This window comes from Phaenicophaeus curvirostris, chromosome 5 (assembly GCF_032191515.1).
Source record: "Phaenicophaeus curvirostris isolate KB17595 chromosome 5, BPBGC_Pcur_1.0, whole genome shotgun sequence".
NCBI lineage: Eukaryota > Metazoa > Chordata > Aves > Cuculiformes > Cuculidae > Phaenicophaeus > Phaenicophaeus curvirostris.
Window position 1 is genome coordinate 30511114 of NC_091396.1, and position 20883 is coordinate 30531996.

The window sequence follows — 20883 nt, forward strand, 5'->3', positions numbered from 1 at the left end:
GGGACATTTTCAGCTAAGATCAGATTGCTCAGAGCCCTGTCCAGCCTGACCTTGAATATTTCCAGGGATAGGGCATCTACCTCTCCTGGAAACCTGTTTGATGTGTCTTTTAAAACCACTGAAGCTATTCCAGTTAGTGACTCAAAATATAAATTGTCTTTATTTATTTACAAGAAAATATTTGTTTGGGCAAATGCACGTTCCAATTCTGATGACGTTCACTGCTTTCTGTTACTACTCATTCCTCTGGGCTGCAATACTATTGAATCCATCCTATTCTGTTGTAATCATAGAATCACCCCCAGCTGCTCCTTATAAGACTTGTTCTCCAGATCCTTCCCTAGCTTCATTGCCCTTCTTTACACGTGCTCCAGCACCTCGATGCCCTTCTTGTAGTGAGGGGCCCAAAACTGAACACAGTATTTGAGGTGCAACCTCACCAGTGCTGAGCACAGGGTCACAATCACCTCCCTGCTCCTGCTGGTCACCCTGTTCCTGTTACAAGCCAGGATGCTGTTGCCCTTCTTGGCCTCCTGAGCACACTGCTGGCTCATAGTCAGCCAGCTATGGACCAGCACTACTAGGTTGTCTTCTGCTGAGCAACTTTCCAGCCACTCTTCCCCAAGCCTGTAGTGTTGCATGGGTCTGTTGTGGCCCAAGTGCAGGATCTGACACTTAGCCTTGTTAAACCCCATACAGTTGGTCTTGGCCCATTGATCCGCAGCCGGTCCAGATCCCTCTGTCATTGTATACAAACACTACTTTGTACGCTGTATGTTTGTTTTAGAGTGGCGAAAATACGTTCTTTGAGAGGAAGACCACAATGTGAGAGCTAACTGCTTTTTTCCATACTACATGGACTGGTTACGTTGCAGGTTATCTGTGCAGTATTAGCTGCAGTGCAGCGCTGTCAACTACTTTGCTCCCTCCTGAGCTAGCTCAGTCTGAAAGCACTACAGCCAGTTGCATACAGCGTATGTGGCCTGAGCTAATAAGATTTGTTAGTCTGGGAAAGCCATGTGTGGACCCAGCAGCACTAGTGAACACAGTTTGGAGATACTGAAGCTGGAGTTAGGAGCTTGCGCTCTGTGCCAGTTTTACTATACCTGAGCAGAGCAATAAAACCAGAGTAGCTAATACCTCTCACAGCCCTAGCAAACCCTCTGGGGTATCAGCTCAAGTTCAGTGCTGTAGAACTACAGCAAGGTAGTTCCAATTCATTATTATACGTACTCTTGCAAAAGTTTAATATGGAGATGCATGGCATGGAAACACCCATATGGCGTAAAACACCCACTTAGCTCAGCATTGCTGATTGTACAGTCAGGAATCTCTCTGCTCTAACTCTGCAGCGTAGCCTGTTTGAAATATTTAACTCAAACTCTTCCCAAGTAAATACCAAGCTGCTTTTACTTTTTCTTCCTAAATGACTTATATGTTAATAATTAACTGGAGTGTTGGCTGTCAATTTATTTTTTTCCTCATCTTTTTTCCATTCTGCCTTCCCATTTGAAGCTGACTTTTCTGCGCATTTGGCAGTAGGCTGTCCTGAGCAAATATTGCAGTTGTGAATGAACTCAGATTATTGTCACCTCTGCAAATCCCTTCCAGGCTGAGCCCATTCATGAAAATAAGCACAGCTGATATTTTTTAAAATCTGTTTTGAAAATGATGTAATATTTTTGTTGTTGGCTGGTTGCATGCCAATCCAAGAAAGCCTCTTCTTGAATAGATATTTTTTTGTTTCCCCTCAGGTCTTGATTTTTGACCTCTCTATTGTGCAGTTATCTTTGGTTGTTCTGTCTGTTGGTTTAAATTGCTGAAGTTAATGACATAAAGTTAGCTGCTAGTTTAGTCATGTGCAAAATTTTTCATATTTGTTGCTGGAAAGGCAGTTATGTGCAAAGAGTTGTCTTGCTATCATCTCAGGTCTTACTGATGCTTATGCGGGTAGATAGGTTTAACTTTTACCAAGATGAATTAATAAACTGGTGTCATCCTGTTGTCAAAGTAATGAGTTTGCTGCTCTGAAACTAGTTTGTGCAGCACTGCTGTGGTCAGTTATGTAGATATATCTTCTACAAAGGAAATAATGGCAGGAAGCACTTTTGGTTTTGTTTTTAAGAAAATATGTTTTTAAGAAAATAATGTTTAATTTGATTTGTAGTCTTGACTCTCAGAAGTTGACTATAATCTGTGATTTCCCAATGTTGTGCCCTTCGTTGAGAATGCTTCTCAAAAGGTCATGTCATTGCAGACATTTGGAATAGGAAATGTGATAACAAAGCTTAATTCTTCTGTTTGTGGGGTACTACAATAGGCAGCTGGTGTCACAGATCGTGTCCTGCTGTTTTTGTGGTTCAGTTGCTTCGAAGTCTTGAAGTCACCCCTAATCCGGCCAGCCTCAAGTATAGCTGTGATGTGTTTTCTTTCCAGTTGCAGCATCAATTCTGGATGTTAACCACACTCAGCTGCATACTGGAGAGTCCCAGGGCTGCACCATTGGTGCTTACAGGCAAGAGCTTTTGCTGTACTGAAATCTAGGCTTCATCAGTAAAGAATAATGGAATAACATAGCTTGAACTGACTCCTGGAGATCATCTGGTCCAAGCCCTTGCTTAGAGCTGGCCAAATTAGATCAGTTTACTCAGGGCAGTGGAAGTTAGCTTACTCTTGCAGTGGAAATCTAGTTTTACTTAGACATCGCAGATACAAGGCCTGGATCTTGACTTTTCTAGCCTAGGGATGCAATATTCTATGTTTAGTTTCAAAAGTAACTTCTGATAGCTGTTCAAGCCCACGTTTTTTACCTAGCTTTTCCGATTTCCTCTCTCCTTCTCACAGGAGAAACAGACTCCTAAAGCAGTCTGTTTCGTGGGATGCACAATCTCCAAAATTTTCCAGTGTAGCAACAAACTCTTTATGTGTTTCCAGTTGATAGCGAAGTGTCAGTTTCTGTGAGTCATCCCTTCTAGAGTGGATCAGAATCTGCTACTCTTTCCTCCGCTATGAAAATGTGTATCATAACAATAAGCACGACTAATCACAGTGAGTGGAAGACTCCACATTAACATTCTTTGGACCACTGCAGTGTGCTGGAAGGACGACTTATCAAAGGTGTTTGGTTTGCTTTGTTTTTTTTAGCAAGGTGGTCTTCTCAGTCTTGCATGAAATCCCTTGCTTTTTATTTTTGGTCTAGATTGTGGTGTTTCTGTCGAAGATAATCAAGGCAGGTGAAGGAGAAATAGAAAACTATATAGTGTTACAGTTTTAATAGACTGTGTACCTGTAAATCACTCAAAGCCAAACTTTGAGGTTTTCTTGGAGTTCTTCATTCTTGGTGCAGGTTTTACTTTTAGTGTGCATTTGAAGTTGAACTACTTTTGAGAAGCAGATCCTATAACAGTTGGAACCATGAGTGTCAGGAATGGGATGTTTTCAACTGTCTCACCTGCCCACAGATGTGATGTGAGATGTGTAATGTCCCTGTCACTTTACCTTCAACAGGTATTGGAGATAGTGTTGTGGGGAACTTGAAAGATAGTATCACACAGAATCACAGAATAACCAGGTTGGAAGAGACCCACCGGATCACCGAGTCCAACCGTTCCTACCAAACACTAAACCATATCCCTCAGCACCTCATCCACCCGTGCCTTAAACACCTCCAGGGAAGGTGACTCAACCACCTCCCTGGGCAGCCTGTTCCAGTGCCCAATGACCCTTTCTGTAAAGAATTTTTTCCTAACGTCTAGCCTAAACCTCCCCTGTCGGAGCTTGAGGCCATTCCCTCTTGTCCTGTCCCCTGTCACTTGGGAGAAGAGGCCAGCACCCTCCTCTCTACAACGTCCTTTCAGGTAGTTGTAGAGAGCAATGAGGTCACCCCTCAGCCTCCTCTTCTCCAGGCTAAACAACCCCAGCTCTCTCAGCCGCTCCTCATAAGGCCTGTTCTCCAGCCCTTTCACCAGCTTTGTTGCTCTTCTCTGTACTCTCTCCAGAGCCTCAACATCCTTCTTGTGGTGAGGGGCCCAGAACTGAACACAGTATTCGAGGAGCGGTCTCACCAGTGCCGAGTACAGAGGGAGGATAACCTCCCTGGACCTGCTGGTCACGCCGTTTCTGATACAAGCCAAGATGCCATTGGCCTTCTTGGCCACCTGGGCACACTGCTGGCTCATATTCAGTCGGCTGTCAACCAACACCCCCAGGTCCCTCTCCTCCAGGCAGCTTTCTAGACAGACTTCTCCCAGTCTGTAGCACTGCATAGGGTTGTTGTGCCCCAAGTGCAGGACCCGGCATTTGGCCTTGTTAAACCTCATGCCATTGGACTCTGCCCAGCGGTCCAGCCTGTTCAGATCCCTTTGCAGAGCCTCCCGACCCTCCAGCAGATCGACACTTCCACCCAGCTTAGTGTCATCCGCAAACTTGCTAAGGGTGCATTCGATGCCTTCATCCAGGTCATTGATGAAGACATTGAACAGGGCTGGACCCAGCACTGAGCCCTGGGGAACCCCACTTGTCACTGGCCTCCAGCTGGATTTCACACCATTTACCACCACTCTCTGGGCCCGGCCATCCAACCAGTTTTCCACCCAGGAGAGTGTGCGCCTGTCCAGCCCAGAGGCTGACAGTTTCTCAAGCAGAACGCTGTGAGAAACTGTGTCAAAGGCTTTGCTGAAGTCCAGGAAGACCACATCCACAGCCTTTCCCTCATCCAGTAGCCGGGTCACTTTGTCATAGAAGGCGATCAGGTTAGTCTGGCAAGACCTGCCTTTTGTGAACCCATGTTGACTGGGCCTGATCACCCGGTTCTCTTGCATGTGCTTCATGATAGCACTCAAGATCACCTGTTCCATGACTTTCCCTGGCACTGAGGTCAGACTGACAGGCCTGTAGTTTCCTGGGTCCTCCCTGCGGCCCTTTTTGTAGATGGGCACAACATCAGCCAGCCTCCAGTCCAGTGGGACTTCCCCAGTCTTCCAGGACTGTTGGAAGATGATGGAAAGGGGTTTGGCCAGCACATCCGCCAGCTCCTTCAGTACCCTAGGGTGAATCCCGTCCGGCCCCATAGACTTGTGACTGTCCAGTCGGGCTAGCAAGGCTCTGACCACCTCCTCTTGGATCACAGGAGCCTCATTCTGCTCCTCTAGCTCCTGGGTTTGTACACAGGCGGAACGACCCTCCTTACGACTAAAGACTGAGGCAAAGAAGGCATTAAGTACCTCAGCCTTTTCCTCATCCCCTGTTACTGTTGTCCCTTCTGTGTCCAATAGGGACTGTATGGTCTCCCTAGTCCGCCTTTTATTATTTATATATTTGTAGAAAGATTTTTTGTTATCTTTCACTGACTTGGCCAATCCAATTTCTAGCTGAGCCTTAGCCCTTCTGATTTTTTCCCTACACAATCTCACTTCCCTCCTGTAGTCCACCCAAGAGGCCTGTCCCTTCTTCCAGAGGCCATAAACATTTCTTTTCTTCTTGATATCCCTCAAGATCTCTCTATTCAACCAAGCTGGCTTTCTCCCCTGCCGGCTTTTTTTCCGGACCACGGGGATGGCTTTCTCCTGAGCTGCTAGGACCACCCCTTTGAAGAGCTCCCAGCCCTCCTGGGCTCCCTTGCCCTTGAGTACTGTCTCCCATGAGACTTCACCAACCAGCCTGCTGAAGAGATCAAAGTCAGCCCTCTGGAAATTTAATGTTACCGTCTTGCTAACCACCCTCTTCACTTCACCTAGAACAGAAAATTTTATAATCTCATGGTCGCTTAGTCCTAGGCGTCCACCTACCGCCACATCCCCTACAAGGCCTTCTCTGTTCACCAACAGGAGGTCCAGGAGGGCACCTTCCCTGGTTGGTTCATTCACCAACTGTGCAAGGAAGTTATCTCCCACGCACTCCAGGAACCTCCTAGACTGCTTCCTTTCTGCTGTGTTGTACACCCAGCAGATATCAGGCAGATTGAAGTCTCCCACCAGAACGAGAGGCATCGATCTAGAGATTAACCCCAGCTGTTTATAGAAGAGCTCATCAGCTGCTTCTCCTTGGTTGGGTGGTCTGTAACAGACTCCCATCACAAAATCTACCTTCTGGTGGGCTCCTCTGATTTTGACCGGCAGGCACTCAACCTCCTCATCTCCACAATCCATCTCAGTGATGTCCAAGTCCTCCCTTACAAAGAGGGCTACCCCACCTCCTCTCCTACCCTTCCTGTCCCGCCTGAAAAGCTTATACCCCACCATAGTCGTACTCCAGTTATATGAGTCGTCCCACCACGTTTCCGTGATGGCAACAACATCATAGGCCCCTTGCCCTACGACAGCTTCCAGCTCTTCCTTCTTATTTCCCATGCTGCGTGCATTGGTGTAAATGCACTTCAGCTGAGCTGCCGAGCCTTCAGCCCTCCTAGAGGGAACAGGGTTCGTTCCCAACTGCCTGGTAACTGGATCAGTTGACACCAGAGTGCCTGCATCTCCCTTAACACCCCGAGGTGTGTTCTCCCCCACTTTTTGTGCGGTGAGGTACTGGTGGTCCTCGCCCGCGCACCCTCTCCCAATCACCAATTCCCCACATCCAGGCTCATTCCTGTCTAGCCTGGGCTCAACCCCCTCCCCCTTCACATCTAGTTTAAAGCTCGATTTATGAGCTTGGCTAGGTTTCTGGCAAGGGCTTTAGCCCCCCTAGGAGACCCATGTGTCCCGCCCTTAGCGAGAAAGCCTGGGGGTGCATGAGCCCCCCCATGATCAAAAAAACCAAAGCCCCTCTCCTCGCACCAGGCTCGGAGCCAGGTATTAATCGTATGTGGCAGCCTGTCTAATACTTTCTGGCTACCATCTGTCATGCTGGATGTCATCTTGTCATCGCCTAATGGAAGGAACTTAGCATCAGTCTGTGCATCTAGCAGGTTCTGCTTGTCTAAGTAAGGAATCCCACCCTGTCAATGTCAAGATGCTGCTGAATGGGTGGTTGAAGTCAGAACAAGTGTGTGAGGTAGTTATATTCTGCATCTCTTCATTTTTGCACTCATCAGTTGTAAACCATTCTCATCAAGAATGAAGAAGCAAATCTAGATCTGCTACAGATGCAAAATAAGTGGTTTGTAAAAGCTATTTTTATGTGTGTTTGAAGTCAGCCTTTTGTTTCAAATGCAGGCTTTTCCAACTCATGACATCTCATGATGCAGATGCTTACTGATAATGGCCAAGTGATGAATTAGGCAGAAAAAAGGGAATGAAGGTGTTTTCTTCTTCCTCTTCCATAATCCTTTTCCTTCCCTCTAATATCATAGTCTTCTCTGATGCCATAGGACTTCAAAGCATCCTGTTGGAACACTTGCTAGCATCTCTATGGGTTTTTGTATGGGTTGTATGTGTTGTTTCAAGGCCTCTCTACACCTTTTCTAGACCCTTGCTTTCCTCATAGACAACTGTGTGTCACTTCTGGACAGCAAAGGACCTGAAAAGTCTGGAGGCTGGCATTTCTCGCATGTTTTTGTTACTATTCTTTATTTTTACTGGATTGTGCCTTTTTCTTTGTTATTTCTGTTTCCCCTCAGGCTGAGAGGGAACCAAGCCAAGGCTTGAGAATTATAGGAAACCTTGCCTGTGCAGGCAGTTTTACCTTTTTCTAATGAAGCAACTTCGGAGCTTAATCATCTTGTGGGCACCACCTGATCTACCCTTTCAAAAAAAGAGCTTATTTCTCCATCCTTTACTACTTCAGGAACTACAAGTATGGTGCTAGTTGACTGACATCTGAAAGAGGAAGATTTTTGCAATAAGCAAGGCTATCCTATTTCAGAATAGGAGATTTTGTTATATTCTAAGTGGTCTGAGCAGCAGCTGTCGTCAAATATCTTGGTTTTCCGCAGGGTCTTTTTCCTAGCTTTGTTGGGACTTTTCTTTTGTCCTCTGCTCTGGACCTCTAAGTTACATACGTAGTTGCTATATTACTTAGAAAATTGTCCTTGGACTTATCTAGCATGTTTTACACTGAGTTTGTATAGCTAGTGATGTGTGTCTGTATTTTGCCACTAAATAATAGATGTAGAGCAATGACAAAGGGCATCCATGTTCTTGCTACTTGCTGTGCTGTTGTTGTAGACTTCCAGGCCCCCAAATCTGGTAGAGCAGTTTTTCCACAGCGATTCTTACCTATTGACTTGTACAAAATGAATGTCTATCTAATTGCAAGGTTTTGTAGCAAGGTTTTTTACTGAGGGGCATGGTTTAGAGATTGGTGGGAATGGTTGGACTCGATCTGGTGGGTCTCTTCCAACCTTATGATTCTATGAAAATCCTATTTGCTAGTACAGAGTAGAAACTCCATGGCTGTTCACTTGACTTAAAGCAAGTTGTTTTCATGTTGTGAAAAATCTGTCTGCTAATTCAGAATCTAAAAGTATGGGATCGTTACTAAAGAATGGGATTTGGTTTTGACATGGAATGAGCAATACAGCTTTCATTGTCATATATTTTTGGTTTCAGTTTTTAGAAATAGTTTCTAGAATATACTAGCTTGTGCCGAGATCATAAAGGATTGATCCTGCTTTTAGTGAGGAATAGGACCAGGTAGGTTGAAAAGGACTTCTGGAGACTAAATAATGCTGTGATTCTGTAGTTATGGCTGACAAAGTGTTAATACTAAAAAAGGCTCACCTATCTTATGGATGAGGAGCAAGCTTGCCATAGAAGAATTCCGTGTGACAGACAGCCTCTCAAAAAGTGATGATTATTGAAAGCTAATAACTTTTCTTTGAGCAGTTGTTAGGAGTTCCTAACTTAAATATGATTCCAACCGTTGTTGATAAAGAATGGAGACTGATAATGGACTTAAAACTTCTCACCTTTTGAGTCATGTTTATTTATATAACCTACAACACCTGAAAGCTGCTTATGTTATACTCAAGAGCCTATTGCATTTCAGTTTCTTCATAATTAGTGCTCTTAGCACAGATGGAGACTTTCTGGGTATAGTAAAGGGGGCCTGATGGTTAGTTGCTACGTTTTCTGCAGGCGAATAAACGTAGGAGCTCGCTTTCAAGCAGAAATCCCATCACTCCAGGACAGATCTCTGGCAGCAGTTGATGAACATAAAGCAGAGCTGGTGTGGCAGCCTTGGGGCGACCTGGAAACCAACAAAGTCACCCAAGAGAATGGTAAGAATGTGGAAGGCTAGAAAATGGGATTGAATTGTCACACTTGCACTAAGGATAACTGCATATCTACTGTAGACATAATTCAAAATCTTTCAAACCTGCCAGTCAAGTGACATGTTTGAGTGTCCGTAAACAGTTTTAAGTGAAGCTTTCTTTGCTTTGTTAACATTTGAAAGCCACATGCACACAACTTCTGTGTTTTTAAGGGATATTCTAGACATAGTAGTATTCTGGAAGAATCAAGTTGTAGACAGAAGTCAGTATGAGGAAGCAGTTGTGGCAGCTACATCTAGACTTGGGGAGCTGTCTGCTGTTGGTGTACGTGGGCTGTGGTATGTATAAATCCTGAAGGGAAGAGGAGGTGGATTAGCTTTGAAGAAATCTGTTTGATGAAAGAGAAATCAGGGTATTGCGAAATCAAAATTCACATTACAGTAAAGGAGGAATTAAGGAAATCTCTGAGATGAAGGACAAGGGGAAAATGCTATAGGAAGGAGGAGATTTGCAAGAAACTCCCATGTGTACGTAGTCCTGCATGCAGAGTAATGTTGTGTCATCTTGCAGTGTGATGAGCATTTGTGCCCAAATTTGACCCAGATAAATTTGCAAGGATGCTCAACTTCTCTGAGGGTCTTACTTTCTGTTATATCTAAATTTGCTTCAAAAGAGCTAATTAACAATGCAAATCCTGTAGGAAACTCCATTTTAATCTTATCTGAATTTGTTTGGTACCTCTGTGGAAATAGTGGAAAACCTGCTAGCTGCTGCCTCCTCAAGCATTTTTCCTGGGGGTGGAACCAACCAGGAGCTGGCGCTACATTTCTTACACGAAGCAAAGGGAAGCATTCTGGTGAGTCTTCTCAGCTTTTTACCTTGATGTGGTCAGAGATGTTAATGAAGGCCAGGTAACCTGTCACTTACAATCGGACAGCCTTGCAAACTCCTCCCAATGTGTTTGGCTCCCGTAGTTTAGTGTCCATTGGAGATGTTGCTGTCTCTAAAGTGGGTTCTGCCCAATGTACAGTGCCGTGTTCACTTACTGTCTTGCATGTTTCCAACTTAGACATGCAAACAGGCAGTCTACTAGGGTGACTGAGCTGCGACTGCTATATGAGTCTTAAATGTTGTCTTCTTGGGAAGATGACTATGTTGGAAGGAAGAATAACAGACTAAGGCTGAAGCTTAGACTTTTAAAAGTGCCGTGTCTTACTCATCTTACTTTTGGCAAATCCATTTAACTTTTCTGTGCGTATCTTTTAAAAAGTTGTGCCGCTAGTTTTGTACCAGAAATGTAAGACATGATACGCTTTCATAAATGTCCTGTGACACCCCTGGGAGGCAGTATCAAAGAGCAGAGCATATGGGACAAAGGTCATTGTTCTTTTATAGCTTTATGATTTAACCTGGCAGAAATCAGCCCTGTGGTCAGGAGGAGTACCCCACACTTTTGCGGGGTTGCTTGTTTCCCATCCCTTAGAGTGTGCCAGCACCAACATTTGTGAGACTCTATTGACCTACATTGCAGAAGAGAGCAAATAAGAAGTAATCTCTTTTCTGTGTATGTGTTGGGTTTCCTCTAGATGAGTTCCTAGAACCAGCCCACCGTTGTGATGGCTGTTGCTGGCATCAGCGAGGAGCAAGGGCTGGCCCTGGAAGCAAGAACCTTATGGCTAAGGTGGTTTAAACTGCTAATGGAATCATTGTGTTCTTTCCTTCCTGCTAACTTTGAAAGTACTTGCAGTTTAAATGCCAAGTAAAAAGCAGCTTAAGAGGTTCTTCGTGGAATCTTTCAGTCACACGACTGCTTTCTTTTACTTTGAAATATTGTTAAGTGGCATAAGATAATTATGACTTGGATGTTTAAGACAGGCATCATTTAGGGCAGGGTTTTTGAATGCAAGTGTGTAACTTAGGCCTTCAGTTAATGTGAGGAAACTGCGGTATAGTCTCTGTCTATGGAGTCAATTTCTAGTACTGTGGTTGTTGTATTGGAAAGTGTCAGTGTGCATTCGCAAAGAAATGAAGAGCTGCTGATAGCTTACCAGTCACCGGTGGTACCCAAGACTCAGTGGGCAGTGATTTTAAAGTCGTCTCTATCCCAAATGTTAAACTGTGCTGTGGTTCTATTCAATTAGCTTGCCAGATTCCTAGCAAGGATCTGTTAATCCTAGTTCAGGATTAACAGTTACCTCATCTTTGTTTTAAATAGCCCGAACACCAAGATAATAATTTTATTTGTGTTTATCGTAGGAAGCTTTGACCAAACTGCTACTGAAGACACCAGTACGATCGCCTACCCACCCTCTGGCAGATTATCATTACACAGGTTTGATAACCACAATAACTTTGTTGTTTGTTTATCATAAAGGAATTCTTCTAACTTTCTATTATTTGGGGGAACTCCTTAACATTAAAATGAGCTGAAAAGACCACTTCTCTCTGGTAAATCAGATGATGACTTACCAGGAATTTTGCCTGTGCAAATTATGATACCTATAATATAAGAAATGCTGCATCTATTCGAGCATGTGTATACTTACATATATGTATGTTTTGATTTCCTTTATGGTGAAAAGAGAATGTGATTCTTTACACTAAGCCACAGAGAACGAGGAAGGATAGCTAGTAGCTAAAAATAAGGCTGTAGTAACCTCACAACCACAGACTCTGTAGCATTAATTTCCAGGATGGAGTTAAGAGGTTGTTTTATAGGAGTTTTCAAGCTTGCTGAAGAAAGCTCAGCCAACTATTGATGCCTGTCAATTTTTGTGCAAAATTTAAATGCCGTAAACTGCCCTTGTAGTCTTGTAACTAATTAGAAAATAGTTGCCTGTGTAAGGTTAACTTCAGTGATCTAGCATGACCCTAGCCACCTGAAAGACCTGGATTAAGGTGGTAGAGAGACATCTAATGGTGACAGAAAGCATAGAAATTACATAATACGCACTCCCACTGTAATATTTGGAAAATATTACTTGAGTCATATCCATAAGGCAGGAGGAGATTCCAAAATGCGTTTATTATTAGAGGCAAGGCTACTAGGGCAGTATGAGTATTTGAGATGTAATAAATCAAGTACAGTGGATTTCTTCTGAAAGAGAAGATCCTATTCTCATCCCCTACCACTTCCCTTGGAGAAAAGCTAATGATTGGGCCACTAGAAAGTGTGTTTGTTCCCCTTGCTGTTTTGTTGGAAAACATCTTAGTTCTTCTAATTTTTTCAAGGTGAACTGAGTTAACCTGTAGTGATGAGTACTAGATCTAACACAAAGCAAGTGATGAGCGGAGGGCTGAAGTGGAGCTGTAGGGTGAAGGTAGCAGCAGTCTGCAGTTACGCTGGATTAGGTGTGATGGGACCCTAGCATGTGTGTATTGGTCTTAATTAAGCTACACATGAAGAAGTAGTATGCAGAAGAGTAAATATTTGAAATTTCAAGGGCTTTGGTTACAACTTCTTTTTCCTGCAGGATCAGACAAGTGGAAAGTTGCTGAAAAAAAACTTTTTAACAAAGGCATCGCAATCTACAAGAAAGACTTTTTCTTGGTCCAAAAGCTTGTAAGTTCCTTATTTTTTTTAATGACACAAATGATACATTCTTACATACTTGAGCATTTAATACAGGGATTTCAGTCTTGATTTTTCTGGAACCTCAGTAATAGCATGAAGTCCTGCACTCAGAAGATTTCAGAGACATTGTACCATCCGGTAAAGCATAAAATCGTTGTTAGAATGGTAGCTGTTGTTTTGCTGCTGCTGTTTACTTAATCCTTGTACTTGCTGCATTACTCCCAGGAGTTCACACTACAAATCTCACTTCTACAGGGCATATTTATAGAATGCTGGTAATATTCCAGCATGACTTAAATGGCTTGTTTATGAAATGAAATAGAAACGCATCCTTGCTACTGATGAAAATGACCAAAGAAGGATATGTGAATGATGCATCCTTTAGGATCTCTCTTTAACAGTTTTCTGTGTCAATGATAGTAAAAATGATCATTCCCATCTGTTTTCATGACACTTCAGTAGGGGGGAAATAACTGAAGGAGAGTGCAAAACCAAGAGCTGCATACATAGTTCCTGAATAAATTCCCAGAAGGTATTAAAGTTGCAAAAGCCTGGAAGCTAAGAATATATTCCAAAACTTCCTGAAAAATCACTAATGGAGCATATAGAGACAGTCAAAGGTCTGTGCTGAGAACTGTCTGCCTCCGTAAGTGTATGAAATGCACGTGGCTGAAATTGGAAAGGACTGCAAACCTTCTTTTTCATTATTGGATCGATGTTCTGGTCTGGTCTTCTCTGAAGTGCTGCTGGAAAGTAAAGCTCCCCCATAAAACTGAAAGGCTGCTCTCAAGCCTGACAGCTCAGTTGGAATGTTTTGGGGGATAAAAGGTGCCAGGTTCTGTCACTTGTACATTGACTGGCTTTTCCTTGGAAAGTTGGTCCTGTAGTTCTTGGTGAATAACAGTGACAATAGTGGCTGGCCTGTGGGATGGGTGAATATGACGCAGAAAAGAAAAATTTAACAGTAGCTGTGGAATGGAGACCATTGGAGAAAGAAAAATACGAAGTGTATTTATTGCACCTTTAGTAATTATTTATAAGCCTTTTTAAAATCATGTAATCCATTGGACTTAAATGTTTTTCCAACACCAGATAAAAACCAAAACAGTGGCTCAGTGTGTGGAATTCTACTACACATACAAGAAACAGGTGAAAATTGGTCGGAATGGGACCTTAATCTTTGGGGACATTGATGTTACTAATGTGAAGTCTATGAAAGATGAAGCTGAAGTTGACATCAAGGTAACTTCCTAAATTTCTCTGACCTCTTTCGGGCTGTGGTGTGAAGTCTGAATTTTGTTTGTTGTTTCTACTTTCAATTTTACCAACAAGTGAGACAATCTGGCCAGTGTGGAGGAGTCCAGTCTCATGAATTTGCGTCCTGTGTCACATAATAACCTTTACTTATAGATCCAAAATTAACGGTTCTTCTTTTTTCTGATAAAGAGTTCCCATAGGTTTGCACGTGTTCTTCCTCCCAGAAGGGATGTTTACAGTGAAGAACAGGGGCATGAGGAGGAGGAAGAGGAGGAGGAAGAAGAGGAGGCAGAGGAAGGGATGGATAACAGAAAGAGTGTGTTTCCTCTCAAAGATGAACAGACACTACAAGATGGTATAATAGTAAGTGGCACATTGTGCTTTCTGTACCGCCTGCACTCTTCAACAAGTTTAGAAAATACTAGGTGGACAGTTCCAGGTGTAAAAAGTTTCCACCTCTAACTTCTCCCAGTGCAAGAGACTGGGCTGAGGTAGCTTAGTGGGCTGAGGTAGCTTAGTGTATTGCTAGCAACCATACTGTGGTGGGAGAACTGAGATGAGTAAGAGGGGGAAAAAGAAATACAGTATAGTTCTTTGTGGTTGGGGCACACATAGGACCGTAAAGAGAAATGGCCTGAAAATATCCTGAAGACTTTCTTGTTAAATAAATGTTTGGTCTGGCATAAATGAAGCAGAGGAGCTCAGCCATTGTCTTCCTTCTGGTGGTGGGTTTAAGTTTCAGTTTGCCTTAACTGTTTCCCTGTCTCTAAAGCCCAGTCATGCCAGTATGGGGAGTCAAGAGGCAACGGTCCCAGGCAGAATTGGAAGGAAGCCAAAGGAGATGACAGTGAAGCCACAAAAGCCTATTACTGCACCAGTGCAGAGAAGACGGCGGAAACAGAAGATAAAATCAGACCCTACCAGTAAAACTCAGAACACTGACAACACATTTCCATGTAAAAAATGTGGCAGGTAAGAGCAACTCAACCTCCAGCAATAGTCACAGAATTGCAGTAGGGCATCTCCTGTGAAAGCTTGTTCTCAAGTGATCTTTCTTTCTGCCTGTGTAGGCCAGAGACATTGCCAATAATTTTAATGACTTACTTATAAATAGTAGTTGGGTAATTAGAGTTTTTTACATATATTGCTATTAAGATACTACTGCTTGGATAATTTCCTGGCTTTGCTCAAACAGAATGAGGCACCAGCTGTGTGCAGCATTTGGTGTTAAGCTGCATTTTCAAACAGCTGTCGTATTGCCCCTCTGTAATGCTTATGTTTGTGTGACAATAATTTCTGTGTATTTGCTAGACCACATATTAAGAACATGGTAAAGACTTACTTAGGAATAGTCGTGTAGAAATACAAGGCACTGCCATTGTGGTATTAGGCCAGTGCATACACAGTTCATGCCATTAAATTTGCACCCATCATTTGTGTCTGTAAAATGTATTTCTCTTTCCTCACACAATGCTAGGAATTTCTGTAGGTTTTTTGCCAACAGATTTGTAAATGTCGAGAAAAATTAGTTCCTTATATAAATGGCTCACTCTTAAAACAACAGCATGTCTTGTAATTCCAGTAGTTATCCCTATATTTAAAAAAGGCACCAAGCTAAGGGATGACAAGAAAATGCAATTCCATCTAGCTGACAGATTCCCGCTGTCGCGGGACCTTCGGTGGCCCAGCCAAGCTGTGTCCCCGTGACCTCAGGGAGCACGCAGCACTGGAAAGGGCAGTGCTGTGAGAAGTGGGGCAACTGGGATTTAGTCCTGGTAACTGACAAAGGAGAAGCAGTCAAGGATTCCTAATGGTGTCTAAGCCTGTTTCGTGTCATTTGGTGCCCCAAAGCCAAATAGTTAATAGCAAGTGATGGAGGAATAGATTATAGAAGTGCCAAGTTAGGAGGAAATAGCTCAAGTATTTCTAGCTGTGCAGACAAGACTCAGGAGTAGCATTTGCCCATCGTTCACCTCCATGTTTATTTTATTTTTGCACCATAGGGGGAATGTCTAAAATAGAGGGCCCTTTTGTGTTAAGCAGCATCTACATACTAGATGAATGAGAGATGAGAGGAAATGGCTGTATTACGAAATGAAGTGAGTGGCTTGAGCATGCTCTGGATCTCTTGCTGGCACTTCACCTGGTGCTGGCACACACCCTGCCCGAAGTGGTGTTTGGTGTAGATGCTCTATTGTGATGCCACCATGAGTTCCTGTGCCAAAGCTCAGAAACTTGAGGCTGGAGCGGCAGAAGCTCTTTTGGGGAATTACTGAAGGAGGCTGTACAAGAGACTGATGCTAATGTCCATGTGTGCTTCCTCAGGGTGTTCTACAAGGTGAAGAGCCGCAGTGCTCACATGAAAAGCCATGCAGAGCAGGAGAAGAAGGCAGCTGCACTGAAGCAGCAAGAGAGAGAGGCAGCAGCAGCAGAGGCGGCAGCAGCTCACAGCCAGGCTCAGCAGGAAGAGAGCAGCGAGAGCAGGAGCAGCAGCAATGGAAGCAGCAGTACAAGCTCAGATGAAGATGGAGAAATATAGCAGTAAACCAGAAATGGAGGGAGCGGTAAGGCTGGACCCAACCTCCCTCTTGGTAGTCTTGCTTCCTTTGCTTGTGTTTTTCTGACCTGAACCATCGGGTCTTAGTTTCAGTGCTGCCATTTCCTTGTGCTGCATGTTCCACTTCACCTTGCCAGTACTGACCAAGCTGGAATGCTGGATGGAAAGATTTGTTTCAATATGGATTTTTTTATTAAGCAAATAAGATTTCTATTCTATTTATAGTATCTGAGGTACCTAATAGAACAATGTCACCTGCAGTGGAAATAAGTTCTCTCTCAGGTCAGTCAGACCTTTCTTTTTGTGCTTGTTCAGGAATCATGATAACAGGACTCTTGGATATAAAGGTTTCCAGGCTGGAGCTGGACAGTCATGATGCTCTGCTCTGAGATAAAGTGTATCCAGTTACTGTGACACTGGTGATTTCTAGATGTTTGCCTTCTCGACAAGTTCTCCTTCCTGTTATGCTTTCCTGCCTTTCTGAGCATTTATTCAGGCAGCCAACGAGTTTTGTGGAAAGATAGCGTGCACTTTTGGCATCTGCTTCACAAAAATGAGAAGTGGGATGAGCAAGACTCTCTTCTTCCTTTGGAGAGGAAGTTTTTCAAAAGGAAGCCTGAGGTGTTTTCTTTTATGCTATTAAGAATGCAGCAATGGATATAAAGATATCCTGTGGGATTAGAGTAGCCATAGGCCTTGCGGGTTTCCTCATCTTGGAAAACAAAACTGTCTGCCTTTGATTAACTTAATGGAAAGTAATCTGGGCTTCACAAGTGCAATTTGAAATGAAAACTGCTGGTTTATACTTTGCATAAATGGGAGAAAGTTTGTTATGCAAATGAACCAAGACCTTCTTGTGCCCTGGATTGTGCGCGCCTCAGAGACAGGAGAAATGGGCTCTCCAGCGGCGATCCCTCTGTGAATGGCTCTTACCTCTCAACACATCTGTTTCTTTCCTGTGGCAGCCCTCATTTATTCCTTGAAATTGCCATCAACAATAGCTTGTATGATCAGGCCCGAGTTTCCCAAATACTTCCTGTCAGTGCATATGTGCAGGAGGAGTTTGTCACTCATACCAGTGGCTGGACAGCATTGCCTGCTGTGTTGTCACGCTGCGAGCCTTGCCTTTTGTTGAAAGGCTCACTCTTCCTCCAAGAACTGACACATGCTAATAGCCCAAAAAGTCTAGCCACCAAAAGCCTGCTGGGGAGAGAGTTAAGAAGTAGTAAAAAATTATTTTATTAAGATGTAAAGAGTTGGATCGCTTCCTCGTGCTTCACAGCTGGTCAGGTGTACCCAGATTCCCAGGTCCCTCTCTCCAGCCAGGGCTCAGAAACAGCGCTGATCTCCCAGCTTCCTGGGTTCTGCCCCAGTGGTGTGATGCCAAAGGAGCTGATTGCTCCTACATTCCCTAGCAGGGATTCTAGAGGAGTGTTCCTGACTGTCTAGTTTTGTTTCTTTGGGGTTTTTGTTTCATTTTGTTTTGTTTGTTTTTGGTTTTAAATCTTGACCCTCCAAGCTGCTAGAGAAATTCCAGGTTCACTGTGGAAGGTGGCTTTAACTCCAGCGTGCCATCTGGCAGTTTCTTTCCTGCCCTGTGGTTTTATGCAACCATGATTGCTTCACTCTCTGTCTGGGAGTCTGTGTACCGTGTTTGCTTTGACACATATATCCCTTTGGATAGAATCCTTCTTCTTACTAGCAGGGACACTTACTACTCTTGTGAAATGAGGAGGAGTATCATCATTAAGGACTGCACTTTTTTCAGCGTCGACACTTTTGCCTTTAAGTGTTCAATTTCCTGCCAAGGTTGTAGTTTTCATTCCTGCCAAAGTAAGGTTTCCTTTAGCATTTGGAGAACTCTTCAGTGTCCCTACACGCATGGGTCTTGTTGACTGACTAAGCTGTGGAAGCAGATGGCGTATCATGAACTGTTAAAATCATTCAGAAACTGCAAAGAACCGAAAGTTACTAATATTTAAAAAGACGCTTTAGCAGAACAGTTTTCCTATTAAGAGTTTCAATGTTGATTGTTATTTTTTAGCTTTTGTAAATTGGAGAAAATGCTTGTCTCCCATTATCCCAGGGCCCTTAGAGAGAACAGAAGCTTTACCACACTGTGCCAGGACAGACAGTAGGTGAAGGAGCTGGACCTCGTGGTACTTGTAGTACTAAGATTAATTCCAGTAAAAAGCAATGATGCAATTAAAGTTCTGAAGTATGTTTCTGGGAAGTTACCAGTAGTTTGCAGTTCTTGAAGTGCAGAGCTACAGTTCAGAAACAAGGAGAGCCTGTTAAAGTAATACAGATAGTGCTATACTGTTGTAATTGTATGTATTTGCCTGGGATACCAGTGTTGCAGCACTAGAACGGTTTACAGTTACTTAAGAGAGACTGGGAGGGCCTGGAAACACAACAAAGAACTGGAGACTGACACGAACCTGGCATACCTTGAGAAACATGGCAAAAATGAAGAGATTTTTTTGAGATTGGAGAGGAGGATCTGATTAAATTTGAGGTTAATCAAACTGTCCTAGGCAAATGCTTTCTCTGTTCTTGCTAAAACAGTGCAAAATCAATCAGTTTGTAATCCCTTAGGGAAAAAAAATACAGGTTCTTCATATTGGGACAAACTAAAGCCCTGTCTGGCTCCAGGTCTTGTTTCCAACAGTGATCAGGAGCAGATTCTTAGGAAAAAGCAAACAGCTGTGGGTTAGCATGGCTGACCCAGATCAGGCAAATGTTCCAGTAAGTGGCATCAAATGGAAGTGTTTCTGAGCGTGTTTACTGTATTGCTAGTAGCCACCAGAAGACCTTTTTTCTGTCATGGTAATAAATAAGCATGCTCTTCTGAGTGTCCTGTTCCAAAACAAGCAAGCAAAACCAAACCTGCTGCTCACTTGCTTATCATTTTGGAGTTGATACTGCATCTGAGTCAGATCCTGCCTACTAGCAAAAGTTGGCAGAGAACTGTTTTAAAAAAACAAACCGGTCAACCCCCAGTTGCTGTGGACAAAGTGCTTGAACTGATTTTGTCTAATCTGGAATGAATCCTGTTACTGCTATTAGTAGGGGAAAAAATACTCAAGTGGCTTTTTACTGCACCATGGTGTTCATTTGTTCCAATTGCGATTTTTTTTTAAAATTCTGTTGTGTTGGTATGTCCATTTCAAAACTCTATGATTTTTTTTTCCATCGTTTAAAGGCCTGTTCAGTGATCCTCATTTAATATAAGGGCTTGTTGTTAATTTAGAAAACAGGCAATATATGATCAGTCATTAAGTTGAGTTTGAACAAGACATCTCTTCGCTACAGCTGTCTTTTCTATGGGAATAGATAGATTTATCAGCTGCAATTCTGTGAGTGAGTACTGGTGGATTTGCCTTTTACAGTGCAAATCAGGCTTCAGGTGTTCATACACCCAGTAGTTGGATGGCTGCATTTCAAAGCCATTTCTTATTGCAGTGTCACTGTGTTAAAAGGGTGAAGAGCCTGGCATGTGGCTAAGGAAAAGGAAGGCCTCCTCTTGAGTCACAAGGTGCAGAAGGACCCCCTTGCTTTCTGTCCTCAAGGGGTTCAGGTGTGGCTAGGTCCAGTCTTAGTCCCAGACTTGGTCAGCAGTTTACAGCCTGAAGATTTAATGTGGTCAACTTGCTTGTCAAGAGTCCAAAAAGGGACTTTTAACTGAAAAGCTTTGCAAAATTGACAGGATCAACCAGACCTGTCAGAGTCTGTAAAGGACTCTGCCACTGAGCAGTTTTGCAAGGTCGATTGCATCAACATTTGTCTGCCGGAGTCTGTTAAAGGAGTTTCACTGAGCAAGTTCACAAAGTTGAACCAATTTATTGAAGAGGCAGGTATTAACAAGTTTGAGATTGCTGGTGATAAATTCACTGTCTACAAAAATATAAGCTCAAGATAGACAGTGGGTGCTTGTGTGATTTTTCTCTGGGAACATCCAACATAGTCGGAGGTGTGACTCTGACCAAGGTGTCCCTGCTTGGGGAGGAGAGAGATCAGAGCCCATTGATCTATCTGGCAGCTGAAGTCCTCATTCTTAGCTTCTCATCCTCCAAATGGAGGATGCCAAGTGCCAGATTTATACATTTGTGAACTACTGGCGAGATGGGACTTGGTTTCTCAACAATGCACTGCCTGCGTTATCTGCCTTTTACAGACAGATTCAGTCTTTCAGGTTTGTGATCTGCATGGGATAGCATCTCGATTTTGTGAGACTCTGTGTGTGTATATAATTACTAGATCTATGCATGCACTTGTGATGCGTATCTGAAATAGCTACAGGTGCTTTGCAGTCTAGCTGCAAGAACAACTCTGCATTTTAATTTA

The 20883-nt window shown here is 43.3% G+C and overlaps 1 protein-coding gene across 1 annotated transcript in view; it reads left to right on the plus strand.

The window, feature by feature from the left end:
* MIDEAS (mitotic deacetylase associated SANT domain protein) overlaps positions 1-18258 on the plus strand; it is a 62144-nt gene extending 43886 nt beyond the window's left edge. Inside the window, exons 6-13 of the mRNA XM_069858159.1 lie at positions 9012-9154; positions 9901-10004; positions 11405-11480; positions 12622-12710; positions 13815-13964; positions 14169-14342; positions 14752-14951; positions 16305-18258. Of these exons, the coding sequence (XP_069714260.1) occupies positions 9012-9154; positions 9901-10004; positions 11405-11480; positions 12622-12710; positions 13815-13964; positions 14169-14342; positions 14752-14951; positions 16305-16518 (1150 nt within the window). The 3' untranslated portion in view covers positions 16519-18258. The remainder of the gene's footprint in view (positions 1-9011; positions 9155-9900; positions 10005-11404; positions 11481-12621; positions 12711-13814; positions 13965-14168; positions 14343-14751; positions 14952-16304) is intronic.
* The last annotated feature ends 2625 nt before the right edge of the window (positions 18259-20883 follow it).